This window comes from Pogoniulus pusillus, chromosome 15, assembly GCF_015220805.1.
Source record: "Pogoniulus pusillus isolate bPogPus1 chromosome 15, bPogPus1.pri, whole genome shotgun sequence".
Taxonomy (NCBI): domain Eukaryota; kingdom Metazoa; phylum Chordata; class Aves; order Piciformes; family Lybiidae; genus Pogoniulus; species Pogoniulus pusillus.
This window is the reverse complement of record NC_087278.1, coordinates 7,928,731-7,953,110: the sequence shown is the minus strand read 5'-3', so window position 1 is coordinate 7,953,110 and position 24,380 is coordinate 7,928,731. Positions and strand designations below refer to the sequence as shown.

The 24,380-nt window shown below is 43.7% G+C and overlaps 1 protein-coding gene across 2 annotated transcripts in view; it reads right to left on the bottom strand.

Annotated features, from left to right (window-relative positions):
• The window catches only part of MRTFA (myocardin related transcription factor A), an 83,960-nt gene that overhangs the window by 37,125 nt on the left and 22,455 nt on the right, over positions 1 to 24,380 (bottom strand). Inside the window, exon 1 of one of the 2 annotated variants that reach the window (XM_064155181.1) lies at positions 13,751 to 14,123. The exons of the other annotated variant lie outside the window; for it this stretch is intronic. Coding sequence (XP_064011251.1) covers positions 13,751 to 13,877 — 127 coding nt within the window. The 5' untranslated portion in view covers positions 13,878 to 14,123. Of the gene's footprint in view, positions 1 to 13,750; positions 14,124 to 24,380 lie in introns of those variants that run through there. 2 annotated transcript variants of the gene reach the window in all.

Here is a 24,380-nt window from a genome sequence, read left to right as displayed (position 1 = left end):
AAAGAATAGCCTGGAGCAAGCCGGGGCAAAGGGATAGTTAAGCAGAAGTTTATTTCTTTACTATTTGTGGCTGTCTCCCATTCCACTACCTCTTTTCTCCACCACAACAACAATGGCTGCTATTAAAATGCAGGCAGTTCCCTCAGCTCTACTATGGCAAAAATGGAGTTTGGGAGGGTAAATAATAGAAAGAGAATTTGTTTTGGTCCCTTCAACTGTTACAAGACTCTTTCACACTAGCGGCAAAAGCCACCTTTTCATATTTGTGCTGTGGTCTTCTCCTCATGAGAAGCTGGATTGAGCTTCCTACATCCAAAGAGGAGGTTTGAAACAGATCTGAACAGGAAACAAAACCAGGATCAGAAACAGTTCCCTGTTGCAAGTCACATGAATGAGCAAAGTGGATCTCTTAGTAGCATTGTGGGCATCAGCATGCTGTCACAACACACTTGGATGGGCAGGTGTGTCGTATCAGTTTGGAGAACATCTAGCTGGGCTGGCCAGCAGAGACAATTGTAGGCACAAAGCCAAACAGGAGGTTTAACCAGAAAATCCATACAGCTGCATTAAAGGCAGTATAGAGAACTTGAAACTTTTTTTCATGGCCACCTTTTCTTTCTCATCCTCTTAGTAAGCTTTTGAGAACAGGAGTACAGTTCTGCCTGCTGCAGATCTAAAACCTCTATCAATAGATTCTTAGGAAAACACCTGCAAAGCAACAACTTTCAAAACACTTCACAGTAATGTGCTAGTAATAACCCAAGAATGCAATGTGGGTCACATAACACTAGGGATGCTTTTTTCCAGCCAGCTCTTCTAAAAGCCTTCAGGCCCTCAAATGCCCAGCAGCTAAAAACTACAGAAAAAAGAAGCAACTCATCATTTAATAACACAAAAATAGAAGGAAGAGAGAAAATTAACTGACTCTCAACCTCAGGACAAGAAGGGCTAGTTTCCTGATGAAATCACACTCTTCAAAGCTTCTACAGCTCAAAATGTTCTTGGGCCATATAAAATCATCAACATGACATGCAGCTTACACATCTCTGCTGATGTACTACGTTCATTGTCTAGAAAGAAAGGAAAAATAGGTACAGGACAGGAAAGGTGCAGGACAATAATCCCTTCTTGTAAGAAGGATACTGCTGGAAAAGAAACATGAAATAAGATTTTTTTTTCCAATGTTTTCAGAGGATGATGAAATACTTCCCTGTCCTATCTTTTAATGAGTCAGTGTTATGAGGCATTAAAGAGCTCTCTTAGTGGAGACAGACAGATTCTTTGATATGGTTAATTTAGCAAAATCAAAGATTCCAGCCTACAGAAGAAACTGGTCCCCAAAGAATATAGAATCAGAAGCAAAGATGCAATCCAATGCAAAAGGATCTATTTCCATCCTCACATATTGCCACAAGGCTCACACCATGAGCACAGAAAAGGGACTTCAGCAGGTCATTTTTGAGGCTTCGTATCAATGTTGACACAAAGTGGAAACCAAAGTGACAGTACTTAACAACTGTGTTTAGAAGATGAAGGCACCATTTACAGCAATTTTAGTTTTGTTAGGACACGACACTGCAGAACAAACAAAAGCAGAAGCCTGGTCCAAGCATCACGACATAGCCATACATGATGCTGACACATCATGAGGTTCACCTGGGCCCACATCTTCAGCTTGTCCAGGTCCCTCTGGGATGACATCTCACCTAGCTGGCTTGTGGGCTGCACTACTCAGCTTGTTGTCATCTGCAAACTTGCTGAGGGTGCACTCAATCTCACTCTCTACAGCACTGGTGAAGATATTAAACAGCACTGGTTCCAGTAGGGACCCCTGAGGGTCACCATTTGTCACCCACCTCCACTTGGACATCACACCATTGATACTACCTCTCTGGATGCAACCATCCCTATCAACCCAACCCATCTAATGCATACCTCTCCAACTTAGACAGAAAGACACTGTGGGGCACCATGTCAAAGGCCTTGCATAAGTCCAGACAGATGACATCCATTGTCTTTCTTTTGTCCACTGATGCAGTCACTCCATCATAGAAAGCCACTAGGTTGGTCAGGCCATGGTCTAGCCTTGAGCTCTGTGGTAAAGGGTTGGACTTGATGATCTATGAAGTCTCTTTCAACCTTGTTGATACTGTGATACCTCTAGTAAGGTCATGCTGGCTGTGTCAAATCACCTCCTTCTCCTCTGTGTACCTTATCAGAACTTGTATGAGGTTCCATGATCCTCCAAGGCACAGAGGTGAGATTGACTGCTTGATAGTTCCCAGAGTCCTTCTTCTATCCTTTCTAAAAATGAGTGTAGAGTTTCTCTTCTTCTGCAGGGACTGCACCTGACTGCCAGGGCTTTTCAACTATCATGGACAGTGGCTTGGCAACTATAGCAGCTGATTCCCTCAGGACTCTGGGATGCATCTCATCAGGTGCCACAGACTTGTGTACGTTCAGGTTCCTCATGTGGCCACAAACCATGCCTTCATTTACAGTGAAAGGGATTTGTCCCCCTAGTCCCCATCTAACCCCTAGAAGGGACAGAATAGTTACTCCTGTTGGTGGTTCTCAAAAGCTCAAGCCATCATCTCCTTTCTGGGGTGGTAAAATGTGCAGACACAAAAAGAAGACCCAGTTCACAGTCTTAGAAGTTTACTGTCTCAGTCCTCAACATTGCACACAATTGAATGTGTTTCTTCCATGGGTGCTACTCATGTATGTGACTCTGAATATATGCAAACGATTCCTACCAGCAAAGCTATGCTAAGTTCTGTGGAGTTCTTTTAATGTTTACTTAAAACAAAGAGCTCTGCATTTTACAGCATTTGCTTTCCTCCATGATTTAACTCCTGAAACATGCAAACTTTAGGAGGGGGTTAATGCCATTTAATCATTGCTACTTTGTCAATGCCAGATTTTACTTCCTTAATGCTAAGATCAGAGAAATGTATTACTACTAGTAACACACAAGTGCTTCTCTTGAGCTCACGGAAGCCCACTCTTATCACAGCACCTTGGTACACCCAGTAGTCCATTTTAGCACTTGCTAAAACTATTAAAATAGGACTTTAAGGAATGAACCTAAAATACATGTGACCTGGTACATTTAGTAAGATCCTCAACATGTAAAAATGTTCAATGTGCCTGTCAACAGGAAAAGTTGCTTTGCTTTCTGTGCAGGGTACTGATGCTGATAAAATAACTTTGTCCCAGCAATTCTGGTTAGGTGAAAACTAAGCATGTGAATAGCTAGGCACACGTCCACCTATGGAACCTGGCTACCCTGCAAGATACAACAAGATGACCTTATTGCCGTCTACAACTACCTGAGGGGAGGTTGTGGCCAGGAGGAGGTTGCTCTCTTCTCTCAGGTGGCCAGCAACAGAACAAGAGGACACAGCCTCAAGCTGCGCCAGGGGAAATTTAGGCTTGAGGTGAGGAGAAAGTTCTTCACTGAGAGAGTCATTGGACACTGGAATGGGCTGCCCGGGGAGGTGGTGGAGTCGCCGTCCCTGGAGCTGTTCAAGGCAGGACTGGACGTGGCACTTGGTGCCATGGTCTAGCCTTGAGCTCTGTGGTAAAGGGTTGGACCTGATGATCTGTGAGGTCTCTTCCAACCTTGGTGATACTGTGATACTGTGACCTATGTGGAAAGGTCTAACTAAAATTGACAAGCCAGTATCCTAACAGAGTAAATCTTAGGTGTAATCAGTGCTTGTTGATGCCTTCCAGATATCCATTGTTGCAATATGTAGCTGGAAGGGAGGGGAAAGGGTAAATTTTCCCACTCTCTAGGTAAACTTGAATCACACTCTATACTGATTTATATGTTTCCACGAAACAATGAACAAGGAGAAACTAACATTGCCCTTAACCACCTTGCAAAGACCCTAGAAAGAAATTCTCCATGATAATTTAATATGATAGATGGATACAAATGAAGGAAAATAAGAAAGAAAGAAAGAAAGAAAGAATGAGTAGATACATCCTGACAAGCAGATCTGCAGCTGTCTACCAATGTGACAGAACAAAAGGCAAGCTCCACAAGGGGGAAACAAGAAGACAAGCTGCACAAGGGAAAAACCAAATTTGAATCTTTCATTTTTTTCTTATAAAGACATTGGTATCTCTGCTTACATGAAGGAGGAGCTACAAGCATGTTTGGTTTTTTTTTCCCTTAAAGATGAGACACAAGTTGTTCATGTATTTTTTTTTCTGAAAAACCATCCAGAAGTAAAAAGGAAAAATATATGGTTTGGAGATACATCAGAATCTGAACATTTTTTTTCTATTTATATAAATCTCTGGGTCCAAGGGATATGTTTGTGTGTATTTCACAGAATCATAGAACCAACCAGGTTGGAAGAGACCTCCAAGATCATCCAGGCCAACCTAGCATCCAGCCCTAGCCAGTCAACCAGACCATGGCACTAAGTGTCTCATCCAGGCTTTTCTTCAACACCTCCAGGGACAGTGACTCCACCACCTCCCTGGGCAGCCCATTCCAAGGCCAATCACTCTCTCTGGGAAGAACTTCCTCCTAACATCCAGCCTAGACTGCTCCTGGCACAGTTGGAGTCTGTGTCCCCTTGTTCAGTTGCTGGTTGTCTGGGAGAGGAGACCAATCCCCACCTGGCTACAACCTCCCTTCAGGTAGTTGTAGACAGCAATGAGGTCCCCCTGAGTCTCCTCTTCTCCAGGCTGCACACCCCCAGCTCCCTCAGCCTCTCCTCACAAGGTTTGTGTTCCAGGCCCTTCACCAGCCTTGTTGCCCTTCTCTGGATACATTCCAGCACCTCAACATCTCTCTTGAATTGATCAAGTCTCAAGACAGTGCCAAGACACATGCATAAGACGCATGGCTGATGTGCTTGCAATACTGATATTGATGAGGAAATCATTCCATGGCTCTTCCAGCAGTGAGAGACATGGTCTAATATTTTTTTCCTTCATAGCTTTACCTCCCACTCTGCAATTTCTGCTACAGCAGAGTGCTCCAGTGTACTAAGCGCCTCTCAAATCAAGACCAAAAGCTTCCTCAAACATCTCTTGGAGACTGTGGTGTTGGCCCAGTGATTCAGCCTTCCTTCTGCCACAGCACACCCTCTACAGACAGAAGCTAAAAGCTCACTTCACAGAAATCATTTAATGGTCAAGACACCACAGAACTTCTGTGGCAATGGCTGCGACTTCGACAGAAGAGCTGCAGTTTTGGGGTTTCCCACTTAAACATGAAATAATTCTCTATTTCCAAGACCATTTCAGATTCTTAACCACCTAAAGGCATGTGGTTTACTGAAACCAAATGTAAATGAGAGCAAATGTCTTCTTCCACAAGTGGTAGGAAAAACATGAACTTACAAGTATGCAAATTTAAATACAAATCCCTCACTTCTTTAGAAGAAGGAATTAACCAGTTGTTTTAAGGAACTCAGAAAGCTAGCCCTTGTAATTTTCAATTAGCTAGCTTGGGAATCTCCCAGCTTCAGCTTGTCAGTTCTGCTTGCAGTTACTCCACAGGATGTGGAACAAGAGTAGTTTTTGTCCAACATGCATACTACATGCGAAATACTCAGAGCATTCCCACTGCAGATAGTTACCATTCCTGCCACCAGCTTTTGTCCTAGCCCCATCATCCTCTCTTAGCAAGAATTTCAGGTGGATGCCATGAGGAATTGCAATAGTTCTTTAATTCATGATGGTGAAAAAAATCTTTGCTCTCTGCTCAAAGACTACAAAGAACCTGAGGTTCAAATAAAGATCTCAGCCTTTGTGCTGCAGTGTCTGGCACTTTCTTTACAGTATTAGTACAAATTCTATTACAACTCTGTTTCTACCTGTACAAAAGTTTTAAGTTTCAGCTATGACCATCACATCCCACTACACTAGAAATCAGTTCCTTCACAGCAGCCAGCTGTGGAGGCTGATCCCTAGAACTTGAGCCAGCAGTGTGCCCAGGTGGCCAAGAGAGCCAGTGGCATCCTGGCCTGCACCAGGAATGGTGTGGTCAGCAGGAGCAGGGAGGTCATTCTGCCCCTGTACTCTGCTCTGGTTAGACCACACCTTGAGTACTGCGTTCAGTTCTGGGCCCCCCAGTTTAGAAGGGACATTGAGATGCTTGAGCGTGACCAGAGAAGGGCGACGAGGCTGGGGAGAGGCCTTGAGCACAGCCCTACGAGGAGAGGCTGAGGGAGCTGGGATTGGTTAGCCTGGAGAAGAGGAGGCTCAGGGGAGACCTTATTGCTGTCTACAACTACCTGAGGGGTGGTTGTGGCCAGGAGGAGGTTGCTCTCTTCTCTCAGGTGGCCAGTGCCAGAACAAGAGGACACAGCCTCAGGCTGCACCAGGGGAGATTTAGGCTGGAGGTGAGGAGAAAGTTCTTCACTGAGAGAGTCATTGGACACTGGAATGGGCTGCCCGGGGAGGTGGTGGAGTCGCTGTCCCTGGGGCAGTTCAAGGCAGGACTGGACGTGGCACTTGGTGCCATGGTCTGGCCTTGAGCTCTGTGGTAAAGGGTTGGACTTCATGGTCTGTGAGGTCTCTTCCAACCCTGATGATACTGTGATACTGTGATACTGTGATAATTACACATGGAAAGCACATCATCTTCCCTCAAAGTCTTCAAACTGTGATCACACATCTGTCTACTATTTTTTACTTGCTTTCTCTTTGGATATTTTCAAAACTCTGAATTACAGATCTCCAGGGCTGACTTTGTTGGGTTTTTCCATGAGGAAATATCCACAGCATGGAAAACAAATCCAGCTCTGAGACTTACTGCAGTTCTTATGTGCTATCATAGCTATAAATATCTAAACAGTATAATTCTGTGTTACAGGTCAGTCAGCAAACTAAATAAACCAGCAGTCCAGAACGGCTTGCATGACCACTGGCTTCAGACTGGTGGACAAATTCTGCAAATGTTTAAAGTGTTACTGCTGGCTCAGTCCTCTTCTTGAAGGGCACAGAGGAGACTGCCAGTAGCAGCAGGTACTGCTACACTGAGCACATACAGTGGAAGGTTCTCCCCAGCTGCTAGCAGAGGTGCACTTTTGCCAACATACTGAACAAAAGCAAGTAAAGGGCAGGCACGTTTCCTTTCTGTGGCTCCCTCCAGGAAAGAGGCTGGGGAGATAGCTACGTGGTGTTTGCAACTGCTGTAGTTAGACTGGTGGTCATGTGTCAGTCCTGAAGACAATCCTCATTCTGAACTGTCAATGTGACACCTATTATTAGCAGCAGTAAAACAGTCCCTCGACGAGGCACAAAGGTACTACTGAGTTGCATCTACTTCTAAAATGTTGCCTTGCACTTCTGAAAAGGGAGAATTTGACATGGGAGCACAGAAAAGGGTACAAGCTACAAGCAGGCTGAGAAGGACACTCACGTGTAAGTACAATGCAGCAATAGACATGAAAGCTTAGGAAAGTGAAAGTGAAGAGCATGGAAAGAGCACTCACCAAAGAAAGAAAGAAAAGCCACAACTGTCTGCAGAGACAGGTTATTTGCTGCTTGTAATACTGACCAAACTCCACAAAGGGAGCTTGGACATCCTGACTTTCAGCAGTGCTGTGAAATTTGCAGAGATGAGTAATCAAAGAACATAGCTACTGCCACATTCAGCTCCCACACACCCCGCAGCTACTGTCTCCATACATTCAATACATACAGCAGCAGGAAGCAGAGGAAACTCCACACAAAGTCAAAGTGGATCCCTTCCTCCTGTCACAGGGTGTATCACTCAGATCCTCTGTGCCAACAACCCAAGCGGGCAATGCAATGTTTGTGCCTTGACAAGTGCTTCAGTGAGCAAAGCTACCAAAAGGATGTTCAATGTGTCAGCTGGAAGGCTGCAGCAGAGCTCTTCTGGTAAAAAACCTCAGAATGGTGACAGGCCCATGAGCTGCCTTTGGGGATGAAGACCACAGAACAAGGTCTTTAGAAGCATGGCTGCAACACCTGATCCCTGTCCCTACCATGGAGAAAAATCTATACGGGCACTTCTACTGCAAACTTTCACATGTATATACACATATTTTAATAGCTGCTTACTTCTCAAAGGCTATGTTTAAATTAGATTGTCTGGAAAGCCTGGATTTCACCAATTTTCACTACCAAAGCAATATACCCCCTTCCTTATTATTGACCTTATTTCATGTTTCTTTTTAGCTTTATCAGACTGAGTCTAACCCTAGATGGCAGAACTGCAGACTAGAAAGCTGAAAACTTTGTTGCTTCAGCTGAATGCTTACTATATTATATACATAATAAACTTTGACATTAGGTTACCTGCACAGTTCTCCTCCCCATCTCACCAAACACCAGTACAAATCCTCAATACACTGATGAGCAAAAAACCTCTTTGTAGTTCTTGTTAGTAACCACCACATTGCAAGGTACTTCAGCTACTGCAAGCCTGCTCTTGCTTTGGAGAGGTATCAGTTTAGCAAATGTGACACATTGCCAGGGGGAAACACAGTATCTGCTTCCACTAGCCCAAGGAAAAGAAAGAAAACCCTGAGTTCTGTTCCATGTTATGCCATTCGGCAGATGATGCATCCACTTAGATGTCCCCTGCAAGAAAAATGAACACATTTGCCCCATAGGCTTCACTGCATGTTTTTGTTTGAGAACCCCACCTTTGTCAGGGACCACAACCTGTTTTCCACCATAGGCTGCACAGCTTCTTGCCAAGAAATGTGCTGCTGTAACATTTTGGATCAAAATTTATTGATGCAGCAGGTGACAAGACCAGTAACTCAATGCTCTGAAAAGACTGGAGAGATGGGAGTTGGGGCATGAAAGGAAAGATCTAAGCAGGCACTTATTTTTGGTATAGATATTCATTAAGTTGTTGATCAATGACATGCAGGTGTGACAGAATGCTGAAAAATCTGAAGTGACTAGTGACGGATCTTACAGGTGATAAAAGCAGCAAGAGATGATTTACACAGGCAGTCTGATGTGGATCCAAAACACACGAGCAGAAAACACAACTGTCACTGACCCTTATCTTCTTTGAGCAGGAGAGTTACAGTGACATCTGCCTGGCAAGGGCTCCAAACAAGCATGTCAACTGTAGGAATTGTTTCTGGATGCAAAACAGGCAATCTGAGCTTATGGACCACAGTTCTGCTTTTGAAAAGCTCTGGGGAAGTCTGAGCATCAGTCATCTGCTGTTTAGAAGTTTACATGATTTCTTTTAAAAACAAACAACAGATAATGTTGTTCATCCAATAATGATTCATTCCAAAGCCACACATGTTTGGCTGGGGTTTTTTCAAGCTTTATTAGCATGTTTCCCAGTTGCTGGGATTATCAATACCCCAGCAAATCTGCCGTTGAATATGAAGCTCAGTTCAGCTGTGAAGAAAATTCAGGTGATGGGGCAGGAAAGTGCTTACTGCAAATGTTCCTTGGTATCATTACGAGTTCAAAGCACTGCCTGCATAAATGCTATTGACAGCTGTACTCAGCACACCACACCCAGTTTCTGTTATTTTTGTTTTCTACATGTGTTGAGTCCTTACATCTCCTTGCTCTAGCAGGTCCAAGTCTACAACTCTTTCATTCTAGTATGACTTAGTGCTAAAGCAAGTATTACAGTAGCCATTTTTTGACATGTGAAATAGATCAGAGTGTGGTAAACAAGCTAGCTCCTGTCCTTCTCCTCCTCCCATTCCCAGCATGAAAATAGCTAGGGCTAAAGCAACAGCTGGGGATCATTACACTGACAGGAATAGGTCAGTAAAGTCCAAGAGGGGAAAACATGTCATATCCAAAAAAACCAAAAACATAGTGGGGCAGCAGGGCCCAAAAAAAATGTGAATTCAACTCCAGGGATAATGCCATGAGTCTCCTTTCACTGATAACAACTGACTTATAAAAACCCTGATCATCCAGTGTTAAGCCTCTCCCTAAGCTTCCTACTCATGTCATAACGTTACAAATGCCCTGAAACACCTCTAGGCCTCCCAGACAAATGAAGCACACTGGGAATTAAGGGAAAAAAACCCTACCAAACTTAAATTGTCATTTTTCTGCCCATTTCAAGCTACCTCACATTAATATATCATTATCTTAACGTCACTGCACCTCTTACCCTTTCAGCATAGTTGCAGTCACTGTGCCACAAGCGCAAAGCAACAGGGTGTGCCTCTGGATTTGCCACAAGAAACACCAGCAGATTAGCCCCCCAGACATTCAATGTGTCAGAGCACACGATTCTGAGTTGCAGGATGCACCTGGCCATCCTTCACAGATGTGCCTGTTAGACTTTGTGACCGACTTCTGCCATTCCTTACCCGTGCAGCTGCACGAGGCATTGCTGCGACACCTCCAACAGCATCTTCAGGTTCACTCTGAACTAGAAAGACCTCTACCTGCATTCCTGTGAGATGCCTCAGAGGCAGGGGCTGCCCTCTTGCTGGAAACCTCCTCGGTGATGACAGCTTCCAAGCCTACAGATGCAGGTTCTTCTGCCCTCTACTGGATGGGCTTCCGACCGGCTGTACCTCCAGGTACCAGGGGTGTCACCGCTGTAAGGTCTAGATCACTCGTGAAGAAAGCTGTATGGTAACGAGCACTTGCATGGCTCCTGATCTCTTCAGAGTACTGAACAGTTATTAATAGATTAATCAAAGGCTAAGCTAACTCAAATTACCTCACATTTGCTGTGGACTAAGAATGTGCACACAGTTAGTGCAGATCAGATGGCACGCAGGAACCTGTTCGTGCGTCTGGACCCCGAGACACAAATCTTGGAAAAAGACAGGTGAGTTCCACTGTCAGCCCCCAGGCCACACTGACCTTTTTTGAAGGGAGATTTTGAAGGGAAAGAAGAAAGGGGAAAAAAAAAAGGGGGGGGAAGTATTATATTAAGAGCAATGAATGAAAGATATTGCACAGAGGTGGAAAGTTGCAATTTCCTTTTGGAAGCATTTAATTCTAAAGTAGACTCACAGGAATACTAATTGGGCTTTGAGTAGCTTTCAGAAATCTTCTAAAGCTTGATGATTCTTGTCTTTCATGGAGGGCGACCACACTGCTGTGTTAACTGGTCTAGGAACTGTAAACTGGGCTTTGGTATTTGAAAACTAAGTCGTTCCAAGGCATTCTTGAACAGAAAACATGTTTACAGATTCTTAAATTCTAGGAATTTTACAAATGACTGCCCCAACACACTTTGAAAAAGACAAGCAGATGTCCTTTGACTTCTCCATGTCAAATCCACTTTTGTGTGGAAAGGATCAGCAGTTCCCAAAGTTCAATGTCAACTCCTAATTAAAGAAAAAAAAAATCATCAGATTGAGGAGACCATCTGGTTTCCAGAGGCAAGGAAAGAAGATGAAGTCTGTTCCAGAGATTCATTAGATCCATTAAGAGAGTAGGCATGAGCACTGTGAGCATGGTGCAGAAGGCCTGTGTGTGCCTGGCTTTGCTGAGAGGAGAAGGCAGACAGGCACACATTCACCTGAGCGTGGTAAAGAGCAAGGAAGAGAAGTGCATCAGTTTTCTGTCCTGGGCCATAACAAAACTAAGACATTTCCTTCGTAGAGAGGTCAAAACTAAGGTGTAACAGTCAGCGTACTTTCAGCTTCATGCTAGTTCCAGAGCTTCCAAAGTGTTTATACATGCATGCAGCTGCTTTTCCACTGCCTGTAAGATTTGGTTCTGCAAGATACAATGCATGCTACAGCATAAATACAATGGGCACCTCAAGACTGCAGACTTGAATGGAGCAGCAGCAAAGCTAAAGGGTTGTTTATTCTTTTCTCTTCTGACCTGACAGAAGATAGCAGCATCTGTTTCTCTTCCCTATCCTTCCTGCTTGGTAGCTGGCAGAAAGTAGCCTTCCTCATCACATATAATATTAGAGTCTCATGAATTAGATACAGGGTAGCCTGATGATATTGCTTGACTCTGCAGAGTCAACAGAGCTTTTTCAATAACCAGAATTACACACAAAATTCAATGACCTTAATTCACTTCAACTTGACATATTGTGCACCAAACATTTTTATATTGATTAAAGTGCCACAGAATTGCATTTTCCTCATTCTCCATGTATTCCTACTAGGGAGCTTGTGATATGCAGTGACTGGATGAAAGATAAATTCTGGCACATCCAAATGAAGACTGCTCACCTTGTAAAAATCAATGCCTTGCAAGTAACTGCAAGGCAGCTGCAAATTGTCTGCCTGCCTTTCTTTCTTTCTCTTTCTTTCTTTCTTTCTTTCTTTCTTTCTTTCTTTCTTTCTTTCTTTCTTTCTTTCTTCCTTCCTTTCTTCCTTTCTTTCTTCCTTCCTTTCTTTCTTCCTTCCTTTCTTCCTTCCTTCCTTCCTTCCTTCCTTCCTTCCTTCCTTCCTTCCTTCCTTCCTTCCTTCCTTCCTTCCTTCCTTCCTTCCTTCCTTCCTTCCTTTCCTATGAAGATTGATGTGCTGCAGTTCTTTGCCTCCAAAGCAAAATAATCTGGGAATGCTGCCTACACTGTTGAACTGATAACTCCAGAACTTGAATTTGAGGACTGTGACTTGTGTTTTCTTTTCCTTTTCCATATCTGTTTGACAGAGTATTCCAAAGAAAGAGAGCAATGGAAAATAGTAATATTTTAAAAATCTAGTCTCAAACCAACTCTTGAAACATGATAAAGAGGCCTGGTGGGCGGAATGATAGTAGCAGGTAGAAACTTAGCAGCTTTGTTTGAAAGCCTCAGCAGGCCTAAAGCTGCATTTGAGAGGAAAGTCCTCTAAATGCAACTGCAACAATCATCTCTCACATCCTGGCCATCTTTCCACAACAAGCATGTCCTTATTCCATCTGGCTTTTTGTCCTTAACTCCTACCACCCTTTACTTTTCTGTCCATAATGTCACTGAAAGTTATTTTCTCTCAAATCACATTACCTGCTCTTTGCACCAATCACCACTTTTTTCTTTGTGCACTCCTACAAGTTCCTATTCAAAGTTCACCTGTAGCTAGATGGATCCAGTATTTCTGATAAAATAAATCTCGTCACATTTGCCATTGTCATTTTGTTATGTTCTGCCATTCTTCCCTGTAATCTTTTCCCAGCTCCTTTTTGCTGCTACTACTTATGCTGTGTACTATGAATGGATCACTGTCTGTTTGCATCTTCTCAATCTTTTTCATTCCCTTCAGATCTTTTTCTTTCCTTGTTGCCATCACCTCCTAAAATCTGACCTCTGTCACAGAATTCCATCAGAACTGTCCAATCCCCTTATAAAAAAAACCACATATTTGCATAATAATACTATTTACCTAAACCAAAATCACATTCAGATATACACACCCCACTCCTTTCACACTCTGCAAACATACTGAAACTTGAAACATAATACTCTGACTCCTTAAAGGCAGAGTTGCCACTCCAGAACAAACCTTTACACCTTTATTAAAACAGCCTTGCTCACAAGAACCCTACAGACTGAGAGGAGAGGAAGTAATTTAAATTAAGAAACTAAAACTTTCAAGTGCAAGTGCAATTCTTCCAAGGTCCAGACACTGCAAGTCACTAGACACAGAGCTCCAGCCTTGTCCTGCGACGTGCTGATGAGCTCCCTCAGGGACAAGGGGTCACAGAAGTCAGAGGGAAACCCCAAATCTGGACCACTGCCCACCAAAGGAAAAGCAGGCAGATTCACCAAGAGAAAAAAAGAGACTAAAAAGGCCACCCAAACCCCAGTTCTACAGTGCCTACAACAAAGAAAGCAGAGCCTGCTAACCTTCTCGTAAGCTGTGGTATGACTCCTGATACGTGCTTGAGCAGCTCTTCCCTTGCTTTGACACGGTCTCTGCAAGCGGCACAATTCCAACATAGGCAGGCCGGAGGGTCTTGGCTTTATCCAACATATTAGAGGAAATTCCTTGACCTGAAGGCAGATTCTGTAACACAGGAGGTGTCCCAGGCTAGTGGAAGGGGTGCTTAATCCTCACAAGAGACCCAACCACAGTCCCTCTCTACCAGGTTTCAGTCACTGCACCAAGGGTAGAGCGGGAAAAAAAAAATCAGTTTACTGCTAGATTCCAAGGCTGTGCTTGCATAGGAACAGAGAGGCACTGCAGGCACAGACAAATCCTGAGAGCCAACATCGAAACAGTAAAATCAGCGAGGCTCTTAGCAAAACTTTCTTCCTTTCTATCTCAAAGCTCAGATGAAACCTTACAGTTTCAGCAAGCGGCTGCAAGCATTCAGGATCCCAGTGCACAGAGTGGTGCTTATCAACAGATGCGTGGACTTCTTTGTGGGGCCTCTTGCAGTAACAGCCAACCTCATTCACCCAAAATAGTGAACAGTTGGTTTCTCTACTCACACTACAGACACCTGCCAGACAGGCAATAGCATGTGATTGAGCACTACCCTCTCTCTCTCTGTGTACCTCCCAACTGTAAGCATGCTGTACACACAGCCAGGAGAACACTGCTCTGAGTGCAGAAGCAAGGCTGCCTTTTTGTCATCTTCCTATTTAAAATGTTAGAAATCACATTTTAGTTATGGAGAAATCTAAACTGGTAATCTGGAAAACAGTTCCTCCAAGCATTTGCTCTGAGACCACATACAACTAACAGCAGGCTACTTCTGTACAAGCACAGATTCTCACCTCTTCTCTTAAATCATAGAATCATAGAATCAGCCAGGTTGGAAGAGACCTCCAAGATCATCCAGTCCAACCTATCACCCAGCCCTAACCAATCAACTAGACCATGGCACTAAGTGCCTCATCCAGTCTTTTCTTGAAGACCCCCAGGGACGGTGCCTCCACCACCTCCCTGGGCAGCCCATTCCAATGCCAATCACTCTCTCTGTGAAGAACTTCTTCCTAATATCCAGCCTATACCTACCCTGGCACAACTTGAGACTGTGTCCCCTTGTTCTATTGCTGGTTACCTGGGAGAAGAGGCCACCCCCCACCTGGCTACAATGCCCCTTCAGGTAGTTGTAGACAGTAATAAGATCACCCCTGAGCCTCCTCTTCTCCAGGCTAAACAACCCCAGCTCCGTCAGCCTCTCCTCATAGGATTTGTGCTCCAGGCCCCTCACCAGCTTTGTTGCCCTTCTCTGGACATGTTCCAGCACCTCAACATCTTTCTTGAATTGAGGGGCCCAGAACTGGACACAGTACTCATACCTGAGAAAAGTGTTTCCACTGGATTTAAAAACATGTCTAATTCTGTCACGAGCTGCACTAGAGGAGCAAAACAATCTAACCTAATTCTAAGTTGCAAGCTGAAAACTAAATACACACAATTTCACACATTTACTACATAATTCTGCAAGATGGCAACAGTGACATTTCTGAGCACCTTTAGGAGTACTCTTCTTACTCTGATATTTTCAGCCTTCACTCAGAAAAGAATCCAAACTCAGCTGGGATTGAAACAAAATTCCTGTGGTTTAAAAAAAATGCCTTTAGTGGTAATAATCTACAGCATCACAACAGCTTTACTCCTAAATCAACAATGTATAGTCTACACTAGCTCTCATCTTAAATTTAGGATTTGTAAAAGTCAAGTAAAGGTTCAGTTTCACAATGAACTTTGGCCAATAAGGTCAGATTACCGCACAAAATAGATGAGCCTGCTTTTGCATGAGCATTGGCAGTCATGACACTGCAGAGAGCTGCCTCCCAGGAAGCTGACCTGGCAGACCATAAGTGCTAAAGCCAGGATGAAGGAGAAGAGAAAACACACTGTCTAGATCTACCCTCTCAGCAACAACACAAAACTGCCCATAGAATCAGGCCTCATACTCTGTGAAGACAGGTCCCATAATTAATAACTGAAGGAGAGCTATCCTATGCCAGACTAAGTCCTACATTTTCTGGCAAGCAATGCACCATCTGGATGGTTGAAATGACAAGATTCAGCTCCAGAGGTCAGAGACTGCTGTTACTCTGCTCTAAGCTAGCAGCTCACTACAGTGTATGAGGCCTGGGAAATGGAAGCCACTTGCTCTACCCAGCTGACTCACCAATATCCTGATATTGCCAAAACAGCCCCTAAGATGTTGCCTGAGTTCTGATGAAGACAACTTCAAAAACTTAAAGAAGAGAGACACTGAGTATCTGCTGATACATGAAATACATTGCCAGTTCTGGCAATCTGATGGTATAAGCAATCCTCTGCTGCTATCATTGACAACTCCAACTTGATGAAGATTTGATCTTCTCAATGTGTTATTGCAGAGCTGTCGACGCACCTTCCTTTCTTCCTTGCAGACAGACACACCTTTCTTCCTTCCTTGCAGACACATCTTTCTTCCTTCCTATGTTGAAAACAGCTTGGAAAGAAAAAATTCTTGATTGGCTCAACAGTAGACAGATATTTTGTTTTCCTGAGCAAGATCTTCTGAAAATTTGCCTACAGTATCAAATTAATCCTACAGCATTATTCAGTGCTCCGAAATCAGGAGTGAGTATTCAAAACAGAATAATATGTGGCAGGACACTCCAAAAAGGACTTGGGTAATATTCTCCATGCTGTGAAAAGACAAACTCCCAGGGGCCCAGATCTTTGACACACAAGCAGGCATTTAGGTTATCTCCTTGCAGAATACAGATTCTGATAGATGAGTAAAGACTAAGAGCAATCTGTCTTGTTGGTGACACCACTGCCAGGTGTTGATGAGCCACAAAAACTAAACAGAAGTTTGTTTATTGGATCCTGATGTTTATTGCATCCTGATAAGAGAACTAGAAGTCTAGTCAATGATCACATGCATAGAAATATCAATGTACTGTAAGGACCAGTAAGGCCTGATGTGTAACTTTGGAAATCAGCAAAGTAGATGGGAAGGTCTGTGTGATGGCAAGGGTGTGATTTCCAACATGATTTCCAACAGTTTCTGTTGCTTAACCACTCCAGAAAAGTAGGATCAACCCACACCAATGGATGCCAACATTCAGTGTCTTGTACAACCTTTACCCTGGAACTGGCAACAGCACTGCTGGCAGAAAAGGTCACCTTTAGCAACAGGACTTAGGTATTTACCACAGATTTATGGTTTGGAAAACATCAGGTCCAGTTTTCATAACTTATCCATGAGACATCTATTGAACCTAATATCCTTTGGCTTTCAAGTGTGAAATGAGGGAGGCTATGGAAATGTATTCTTCTTCATGATGCTGCATTACTATTTATACCCTTACACAGAAACAAAAAAACCCCATCAGGTACCCATATGCCTTGCACAGATACTGCTGCTAGTGGCAGTGGGCACAGAGTGCAACTCTTGCATTTGGATGTCAATTATCATTACTTACAATTTTGAATGAATTAGAGTTAATTCATTTTTTAATCTTCTTTTATTTTTCTATCCTCAAAAGACAAGGCAGCATATAAGCAGCAGCATTTTCAAACTCCCATTCTGTGCTAGAAGAGAAATATTGAAGAGTGAACCAGCTCCTGGTAAAATTCTAACCCCACTCTAGATTTTGGAACCTTCAAAGTCCAGGAGCACACAAAAATTTGCCTGTGCAGTTACCCTCGGAACTACAAGGTGCTATAAGCTTAAAGCTTGCTGCCACCAAAACCCAGTTCACCTTCTCCTGCCCTTCTCTCAGTTATGTACTCTCTCAGCCTCCTTAACATCAGTTCTGTCACTCATCTAGTATTTTAATGAGCCAATTCAACCTACAAAGTATCATTATCAACAAGCGGGAGCTGATGGCTGGTGAAGCCTGCTGGGAAGTGAGAGAGGAGGAACACCAGCCTTGGCTTAGGCTAGTCTTCATTCAGCTGTAACACAGAACTGCATCATCAGTTTAATCCCCCTCAAATAATGCATTCTTTAAATTCAAATGAGCAAGCAGATAGAAAATGTGCTTACACTCCACACACATCTACTTAAAATGTGCTGTTTTTTCCTGCTTTGCACTTCCAGTCCTCCAAGCAGCTCAATGCAGCTTCTTGGTCTTTCTTCCCCAGGTAATAATGTCCTCAGACAACACAATGCCTGCAAGGATCTGCGTGCACACAATTTAATGATGAAATACAAACAGTGTCCCTCTAAACACTGTCAGGCAGCTGCAATCCATGCTCACTCAGACAACATGAATAAGATGTCAGCTGAGGTCTAAGCTAGAAGAACCCTCAGAAAGAGGTATGTGCCCACTATATTTGAAGATCTATCTGTCTCTGATATTTCTAGCAAGCAGACAAAAGGTGGGAAAATAGGAGAATGCTGCACCTACATCACTGTAAAGCTCTCATGTCTCATGACTCAGTTTTATACTTCAGAATAAATACAGACTTCACACTGACACTTGGGTTACTTTTCCTCAGCTAAGGATCACATTCATGTAATGTGAGTTTGCTTTGGATATTCCCAGGATTCTGCCTCCCACCACCAGTGACCTTCAGGAAGAGGTGGAAATGCCATGCTGGGAGCACTGTACATTCTTGCTTCTCCAGTTCTTAGGAAGAGCCTGAAGTTTACATACTCTTAGCTTCTCAACTAACTGGTGCCAGCCAGCGCTGCCAGAGAGCAGTCACAAAACTCCTATACAAAGCAGGTAGCCAAAGGTAAAGCCACTGCACAGATGTGAAAAAACTGCAAGAGCAGCAGGCATGCCTGAGGACCTGGACCTTTGTCGTAGCTTGTGAGCAGCTCTTCAGTCCCCCAACCCACTCTGGGATATACCACCACCCCCACTTCTGGCAAGCTGGCTGTCATTGAGCTGTAAATACTTCGAGTTGAAGGCATAAAAATAGCTGCAGCACAGGCTGGAAAACCTATCAGATGATGTCAAGGCGCATTTTGAGCCCTCCCCTCCCCCTCAGCACTTCCTTTCCTATGTCACTTTCTCATTACCTCACTGTCTCTAATTCTGAAAGTGCTTCTCTCTGCATCTTTCAGCTGCCGTAGTGAACTTTACACAGCAGCTAGAGCCAAATCAGCCCCCAGCACATATATAAACGCTGCCACCCACCCCATTCCTTGGGATTCAGCCAAGATGTCAATTTGTCTTTCCCTGAAAACACGCACACGAAACCCACGACCCCGACCTACGAAACCCAGGGGTGAGAAGGCTCGGTGCAGCCCGCGGCATGCAGCGCCGAGCTGCGCTTGATTAAGGAGTGAGAAGAATCGGTTCTGCCCAAGGAATGCAGCTTTCAGCTGCATTCGATTAACTCCGGCGATAAGCCGTTTCCAACCAGCAAGGCAAGTCAACATCTAAAGTGAGGTGTGGAGAGACAGCAGCAGCGATGTCCCATCCCCCTTTCCCCATGCCTGAGTCATTCAGCCCTGCTTCTCTCCCTGGCTCTGCAGACCAGAGGAGGGAGAAGTGGATGGAAACTGAAACCTTTGGTTTTTTTAATCTCCACAAACCAAGAACTCATTTGGGCAGTGTTGCTCACCAAAGGTCTTCTGCAAAGAGACTATGGCAATATTGCTACAAGGACAGGGAAGAAAGAGAAACAGAGATGTTGGTTTGTTTACGGTCCATTCCTTTCCTCCTCTCTCCCTCCAGGACCCTTTGCACTGAGGAAGCCTGGGCTCAGGGTAATCTGATTTAGCTGAGGATGCTCCTGCTTACTGCAGAGGGGGTTGGACTACATAACCGTCAGAGGTCACTTCCAACCCAGACCATTCTATGATGCTATGATAAAGAGAAAGATACGGTCCAGAAGTCTAGCCTACTCAAGAGCACACCAAAACAGTACATGCTCCCAATATCACAACACTGGAGTGTTAAATCCTCTCAGAATGTCTTGTCTACCCAGCCACAGGAAGTGGTGCATCTTCTAAAGACAAGTTGGTTAAATTGACTTTCTTGTTGCTTTTGCTGTATTTTGTTTTGAAATCCACTGGCAACAACTCTGTCAGTGCTGTTGTCTAGAAAGGTGTGCATAGGCTCCTTGACAGCATTGCTTGTGCAGAGATTTCTATCCAAGAGAAGAAATGCAACTAATAGGTGGCCAATGCATTGGAAGGACTCTGTTCATAGCAGAGAACTTAGTAGAGAGCAGGAGAAAAGTGAAGGGATTAAGAGAAAGTAGTTTTATAGCTAGTCCCCAAACAACTGCAGTCCATTGTGCATATGGGCTTCACAAAACCTAACAAATAAATTAAAAACACCTATCAAAACACATTGCATTTGTTAGTTTTACCATTTTGGTTGCTAAATCCTGGTTAGATGTTGCATACATCTCTATAGTTCAAAGTTACTAGCCCTTCTTCAAATTACAACCCCCTGCTGAGCCCCCAGAACTGGTTGTATGAATGCTCTCACTCTGTTCCAGTGCAAAGTTAGAAAGATTAGCTCAAATTACCTTTGCTAAGCCAACAATCTTCACAGTGAGAGCTCACAGATCAAGTACAGCATCTCAAATGTGGAGTGGGTATCTCTAGTGGAGGGGCTTAAGTGAGAGTTGCTCCAGCTGGAATTGCAACACAAGCAGTTCAGCTATTACCCTTCTTGCTCTAAAATAGTTACTTAAGATGAAGAGAAGTGAGAGTAACAGTTCCCTGCTCTTACCTAAGACCCACAGTTTACCTCTCATGAAAGAATCAAAGGTTTCAAGTCAGAGACAGTCACACAAGATTCGACAAACTTAAAATTGTTCTCATCAGCCTTCCCACCTACAGTTAGACCTGCTAATCCACCCACATGCACCTTAAATAACTTTAACCAGAGGTAGGCAGATGTGCATTTCCCCATTACCACCACAGCACACAGGCAGGAACATTGGGGGGCTGCAGAAAGGCTGACATGCAACTAAGTATGTACTGTGCCCAGTGAAGAGCACTAAACACAAGAAAACAGAGTTTTCAAAATATATCATGCAGATATTCCAGGCTTTAATTTCAACCACTATGAACAAATAACAACAAAAACTGCCAAAACATCTGGGTTTGCTCCTGAAAGCAGAAAAGAAAGTTCTGACTAACAGACCAAGGAAAGCAGCAAGCAGGACAGAGCAGAAAAGGAGGAAATTTGAATTTCTCTTAAACTGGCAATTTCTTTTTAGGAGGGAATAAATGGGAAGGGACAGGAGATATCCTTCCCCTCCTGTTAAGGCATGTCTAAGAGTTTGAGAAGTTACATCACTAATTCCTGTGGTTGTTGAGCAGAAGGTATCCTGCACTTCTTCCTCCCACATCCTCTCAGCTTCTGGCAATAGAAAGTTTCTTCTCCAATGCACAAAGGGACTACCTGCAAACACCTGGAAAATGCAGCCTATTTTAAAACCACTTAAGGTGGGAACCAGCCAGGCTGCACTCAATGTTCACACACTGCTTGTGAAGATGAGCAAACTCTTCATCTTCTTCTCAGTCACTAGCAGAATAGCTAGGAGATAAACTCTCCTTACACTTTTGTGACAAAGCTACTGTTCCTCCTCCAGAGGCATGACTTAGAGGGGCAATAATGACATTGTTGAGGTTCAATATGGCAATTATCCTTGGTTAATCTGATACAAAATCCCAGAGTCTAGATTTTAATTTGAAAGCCTATTTACTCTTTATGGTTGCAGAAGACTGCTTCCCAATTTGAAACAACTGCCCACTTACAGAGATATAATTCTTCTTAAAAACCCCAACATTTAAACCATCCCATTCACTAACATGGAACTAATGCTAAGAATTTTAGACATCTGGCTTTTATGACTCTGACTCAGGTAGTAGTGCAGGTAGTACTCAGGTCATAGATCATAGAATCAACCAGGTTGGAAGAGACCTCCAAGATCACCCAGTCCAACCTAGCACCCAGCCCTATCCAGTCAACTAGACCATGGCACTAAGTGCCTCATCCAGTCTTTTCTTCAACACCTCCAGGGACAGTGACTCCACCACCTCCCTGGGCAGCCCATTCCAAGGCCAATCACTCTCTCTGGGAAGAACTTCCTCCTAACATCCAGCCTATGTTTCCCCTGGCACAACTTGAGACTGTGTCCCCTTGTTCTATTGCTGGTTGTCTGGGAGAAGAGACCAACCCCCACTTGGCTACAATGTCCCTTCAGGTAGTTGTAGACAGCAATGAGCTCACCCCTGAGCCTCCTCCTCTCCAGGCTAAACACCCCCAGCTCCCTCAGCCTCTCCTCATAGGGTTTGTGTTCAAGGCCCTTCACCAGCTTTGTTGCCCTACTCAGGTAGTAGTGAAAGCTTGGATGAAATAAAACAGGAGAGGAAGTTTTATCATACTTCTAAGCCAATTCAGTGATGAGCTGCCACTGAAAGTCTCCTTTTCCATTGTCACAAACAATCTGACCCCACAGTAAAAAACAGGATTATTTGAGACAGGAAATCATTTTGTCCTTGGAATGTAAAATTCAGTTCTTGCATTGCCGAAGACCTATAAATCACCTCCAATGTCAAATGTTCAAACTTTAGTGCCAAAACTCAGCTATTCCCTGGATAGATGCCAATCTCAAGCCTTCATGGCAGCTTCAACAGCTGAATTTATGTTTCAACTATAAAATGGTATGGTATGTTCAAGTTGTAATCCTTAGCTACATCATAAAACAAGCCTGAGACAATGTTAAGGTAGGCAACCATTTCATCTCCTGGAACGGACTGCACTGATCCTGGAAAGGGCATCCAGGGTCTTGTATGGACTCATTTCCCTTCTACTTGTGCAGACATATCAGACCTTAAGTGCAACATAAAGCATGAATGTCAGGAGAGAGACAGCATGAGGCTGGACTTGAGATAGTTTTTAATCAGCATGCTACTGAATTATTCAGGTTTTGATTAGCAAGAAAAATAGCCTGGTTATGCTAAGGAGTCTTTCAACGACTGCATGAGAGCCTCTTGCCCATCACTTCAGGAAGATGTGGTTTTGATGGGACTACCTCTCCTTCTCCATAGACTGCATTTTTAAGTAAATTGTACACTGCAGTAACCAAACCAAATGTTTAATTCTCCTTGAAGCTGTTCAAGGCTGTAACAAAAGACAGACTCTTGGCACAGAGCGTACAACTTCTCCCATTTTATGCATTGTTTGTACCTCTCCCTAGTGATTTGGTCACAACACTTGAAGGTAATGGGCAAAAATGTAGTATTTTCCCCAAAACAACCTGAACATAAACCTAAACTATCCACATAGCTCACGATAAATTCCATTTTCCAAGCATTTTAAAAGAACCATATCTGGATGGCAAAAAAAACCCCATCACCAAACCCCAGGCTCAAGCTAGAATGAGTCATTTTTCACACACAGAGCCATAAAGACAAGAGCTCCCTTGAGGGAAAATTGGGGTGAGCTACCTTACTTTTCCTGCCTGGTATCTCAGCATTAAGTCCACGTGTACAGGCAACTGACCCAAAACGTTAGGCTGTAGCTTTACATCCTAAAGGCAGCCTACACACTACCCAAGTCCCAAACCTCTGCACCAAAGACCTTTCCAAATATGTAAGATTGCATTTTTTTAAGTGATATTGCCATTGCTAGTAAAAGCTTAAGGAAAAAAAGACCTGAGAGAGGGGGAAAGTACAATAAAATACTGCATGTGGTTATCTAAAAGGGGGCATAAGGAGGATACAGACCTCCTCTGCATGGAGTATGATTACTTTCAAAATGAATTTTATCTCATATCTAAGAGTTCTGGTAATGCCAGCTGTGAAAGCAAAGACAAGTAACAGGAAATGCACATCCTCTTCTGTTGCCTCAGCAACATTTGCCCAATCTTAGGACTTCTAATTCCCAGTGGTTTATGAAGCATTGAAAGGCTGTACCCTAACTGCTTGTAACTGTCAAGATAACTCTACATGGAACATTATGCTCTGATTCAGTCATAGAATCATAGAATCAACCAGGTTGGCAGACACCTCCAAGATCACCCAGTCCAATCTAGCACTCAGCCCTGTCCAGTCAACTAGACCATGGCACTAAGTGCCTCATCCAGGTTTGTCTTGAAGACCTCCAGGGACGGTGCCTCCACCACCTCCCTGGGCAGCCCATTCCAATGCCAATCACTCTCTCTGTGAAGAACTTCCTCCTAACATCCAGCCTATACTTCCCCCGGCACAGCTTGTCTCCTTGTTCTGTTGCTGGTCGTCTGGGAGAAGAGACCAACCCCCACCTGGCTACAACCTCCCTTCAGGTAGTTGTAGATGCAATGAGATCACCCCTGAGCCTCCTCTTCTCCAGGCTAAACAACCCCAGCTCCCTCAGCCTTTGTTCCCTTCCCCTAAATCACCTGAAACAACATGCAGAGAAGTCTCTTTGAACGCTGTCTTTCGTCAGCTGGCTGACACCCATTTAATATCTTTTGTTGCTGTGGTGTGTGTTACCAGAACTCATCAGTCAGAGCCCTGTATTTATGCATTCTGAACAATTCAATTCTGTTAAAAAACCCTTTGGTTTGATAAACTGAATTAAAACAAATGAGAGATTTACACATAACACAAAG